Source organism: Charadrius vociferus, unplaced genomic scaffold (genome assembly GCF_000708025.1).
Source record: "Charadrius vociferus isolate BGI_N301 unplaced genomic scaffold, ASM70802v2 scaffold110, whole genome shotgun sequence".
Lineage (NCBI taxonomy): Eukaryota > Metazoa > Chordata > Aves > Charadriiformes > Charadriidae > Charadrius > Charadrius vociferus.
The window spans coordinates 422,456-426,442 of record NW_009646761.1 but is presented as its reverse complement, the minus strand read 5'-3'; the positions used below and the strand labels follow the sequence as shown (position 1 = coordinate 426,442).

Below are 3,987 nucleotides of genomic sequence, written 5' to 3'. Positions count from 1 at the left end.
CTACATTGTTGCAGGTGGATAAGCAAGCATTTTTAAAGTATGTTTTTCACTGATCTGTGGCTTGGGAAATGTCTGGCTACAGGTTGCATGACGTTGGGAATATATTCAGGGGATATATCACTATTTACTTGCTTTCAGCTTATACATATTCTTCCTCAATTATCCACTTTTGATTACTGTGAAGAACACAATACTAGGCTAGATGGATCTTTAGTTTTAACTAGTATGTCTGCTGTTATGTTTAGAGTAGTAACTTAACAAAATTAAAAGAATTGGAGTAGCTTTCTTAATGGCTTCAGTTTAAAAACCTCGATAGTAGGGCCAACTGTTCTGAAGGTTCTGGGACATTATGAATGGATCTAACCTTGTCACTTAACGTAATATTGGAAATCTTTATGCTGCCAGCTAGTGGCTATCACTTGATCTGTGTTTACTTATCCTGAAATTCTCTACTGGTTCTCTTCCAAATTTAATTATTTTAATGACTCCTTTTGACTACAGATTTACTGCAACTTGCTGGATGTTTAAACGATGTTCTAAACTGCTTGTGATACTTATCCCTAGTTAGACTGTAGTGCACTTCTGTGTGTGAAAAGTCGTGGAACCATTTTATTTTGTAAAAAATATTACATTTGTAACTACTTACTTCTAATGCTTGACCAGAAAGATAAGCTTTACTACACAATAGGGGCATCTACTGTTAAAAATAAAAAAGCAACCCCAAACCACAAAATCCTGCAGTTTCTAGGCTTGATACATTCTTTTATTAGACTTAAGAAAACTTATTTGAAGGGTCTTATTAAAATACTTAATGATACTTACTGGTGAAGTCCAGTGTTCTTTGCAGAAAAACAGCTTCTAACATAGTGGAGTAATGTGGGTTTGTGTTTTTTTTTTCTTTTTTTTCTCTCCACCAATTCCTTAGGTTATTCCAAAATTTATATCCTTGTTGCAACAGAACAGAAAATGGTATGTAATTTGCTTTTTTCTTTGTGATATTTGTGTTATAAAATTGTAATTACAGTTATAAATATGTGGTATAGTTTGTAAAATGATAATTTCATAATGAAGTTATGAATTGCTTATTTTAATAATAGGATTTCCTTAAACTAAAGGATTGTTTGCATGTCAGCTGCTTAAAGTACCTTCAGGTACCGGCTAACTGCAAAACTACTTAAAACACAGTCTAATAAATTGAATGCTTCTGTTTAAGGATTAACAAAAATTTCTTGCCTTTTCCTGGTTTTAGCTGTATTCATGGTTCTGGACTTCAAAGAAGGAATTTCCTTTATGCAACTGATGTGGTAGAAGCATTCCTTACTGTCCTGAAGGAGGGGAAGCCAGGTGAAATTTATAACATTGGAACTAACTTTGAGATGTCCATTGCCCAGCTTGCTAAGGAGTTAATCCATCTAGTAAGTAAACAGTTCTGATGCTTTTATTTACCAGACATTGCACATATGAACAATTCTTCTATAAACCTTTTGTAGCTCTGGGAGAGCTTAGACTTGCGCTGGGTCTTGAAAGTTAATTGTAGCGAAACAATGCGCTACCCTTCCTGTGGCAGCTGTACTGTGTGAGTTTGCAGTACAGGCTATCGTGCGTCGCACTGCTGCATCAGTTATCCCGACTGATGGCATAATGATTAAATACGATGGCTGCTTCAGTTTTAGTCTGAGAGAGTGGCACAAATCTAACAATTTGATTATGAATGGTTAGGCAGTGCTCAGATGAAGGACAAGTATTGGAATTGTTCTAGATAGTTTTGATAATTTCAGTAATTTGAAAACTTATTTCAGACAAAAGACCATTTCAATTTGTGTGTGTTTTTTTTTTTTTGAACAGACTTAAATTTTGTTAAAAAACCCCAATTTTTAAGTGTATGTTAAGACAGTGCAAGATGTGTGGGGGTATTTTTGTTTTTCTCTTGACAGATAAAGAAGACCAGTTCGGAATCTGAAATGGAACACTGGATGGATTATGTCAAGGACAGGTAAGGAAATAGCGAAGCGTATGCAGGATAGCTTTATCCTGAAGGTTTCTGGGACTCTTGCCAAATAGTTTTTTGTGCAAGGGTTTCTGCTCTGCAGGAGGGAAAACTTTTGAGGGAGTAAGAGCTGTTTTGCTTTCTTAATTTTCTTTTTGCTAGTGGATTTGGCATCTATGATCTGTACAGAACACTCTAGAAAACAGGATTTCCACTTAGTATTTGGATCTTTAGGTCAGAATATATGTTTTGAAGGGAAATGTGTAAGGCTAATCAGTCTGTCTTCAAACTTTCTTCAGACTTCTCGCTACTGAAGTCTGCTCTGGGAAAATGACAGGCTTTACACAGCAGCTAAATCCTTTCTGAAGGGTAGTTTAGATAGTTTATTCAGTACTTTGTGTTCAACATCACTTGAGTGAGATGAATCCCATTGTCTCATTTAGCTTTAGTATTTTGACATTAACGTGATTAGTTCAGATTTGGATGTGCTTTATAGGTAAGACCCACTCTTCACAGGCAGTAATATGCACCTACAGAGCGTAGTTAATTTTAGATTCCTATCTTAAGTTGAAACTGCTCTCTCAAAAGTAGATGTAAAACTGAGGCGCCAAAGTTAGGGCGGTGGCAATAATGGATACCTTTTATAAATATGCTTTTGCTGTGTGTTTCCATCGTTAATTTCAGGCTTGGTTTGGCTCTGTTCTTTTATCTTCATTTCTTTTCTGCAGCAACAATGAGTCTCTGCTTACTTTAGATATCACTCTCTTGCTCCAGAGTGATTAGAAATGACGTATCTGCTGATAGCAGTTAAGTATTACTATGGCCTTTAGAATTCTCACTTTCTGTTCACATTTGGATTGTAATTGTGGCAACTGAATTGTCTTGAAATGTACTAATTCTTGTTTTTAAAAGGAAATGCTCTTCAGAATCCTATCTGAGAGTATCACAGGACTTTAAACAAATTGCCTGTGGCTCACGTGATGGGAGTGTTCAGTAGGTCTCCGTGTAATTCAGATTGAGGTGTTTCTTCACGGGGCCTGTCCACTAATGTTTAAACATAAATGGGCTTGGGAAAACTAACCACATAGGAATACACTTTTCAAAGAATGTTGAAGTCTTATAAAAGATTCTTAAGATACGTAACTAATGATTATTTAATTCTATAATGAGTGACTTAAAGGTCATGAGGATTACTTCCCATGGAAAAATTAGTTCTGCTTCTGCTTGGGATTAGCATGTTTTAGTAACAGTGATATGTGTCTGGTTTTTGTCTGCACATATAGCTTAACTATCCAGTATGCTAGTGCCAGTAACGCAGGAACGCTAGACTAGACTACCTAACTGCCAGATTGTGGAAGTGAAAATTTGTGCCATGCTTAAATGTAGGGAATCTCCATGTTGAGTCTTGCAGCCTGGGATTCTACATATTCAGTATTACTGAGTTTGTGTAGCTAATGAGGCACTGTAGTGGCAGTGCTTTGGAAGTCTGTGTATTTCAGATCTGAGATATGTGAAAGCGTGTGGGCTTTCAGGATGAAAAATGTAAATGCTGATATTAGAAAACACTAGTTTGCGTAGTGACTGTCTAAAGAGTTGCAAGTGCACTGATTTGCACAATTGCATTGGCATTGATTTGAGAGCTTTGCATTTGTTTTTGTGCCAATAAGATATTAATTCATATTTATTCTAGTCAATTCCAAGTAGTTGACTGTACAAACTGAATTGTATTGTTGTAACTGCACTCAACTGCCGCGTATTTTTTGAAGGCAGTATAATCTGTTCATGTTGGTGGGAATTTTCAAAAAGCATGCTTAATGTTGGTTTAATTAATGAATTAATGAAAAAGTCTACTCACATTGTTTTCCATGTGCATTTTATTCTTCATCAGACCTACCAATGACCTGAGATACCCAATGAATTCACAAAAAATGCACAACTTGGGATGGAGACCTAAAGTGCCTTGGAAAGAAGGGATAAAGAAAACAAGTAGGACTGATGAC

At 36.0% G+C, this 3,987-nt stretch overlaps 1 protein-coding gene across 1 annotated transcript in view; it reads left to right on the top strand.

Moving 5' to 3' along the window:
• The window catches only part of TGDS (TDP-glucose 4,6-dehydratase), a 12,303-nt gene that overhangs the window by 7,585 nt on the left and 731 nt on the right, over positions 1–3,987 (top strand). Inside the window, exons 8-11 of the mRNA XM_009891894.1 lie at positions 926–969; positions 1,250–1,415; positions 1,935–1,993; positions 3,876–3,973. Coding sequence (XP_009890196.1) covers positions 926–969; positions 1,250–1,415; positions 1,935–1,993; positions 3,876–3,973 — 367 coding nt within the window. The remainder of the gene's footprint in view (positions 1–925; positions 970–1,249; positions 1,416–1,934; positions 1,994–3,875; positions 3,974–3,987) is intronic.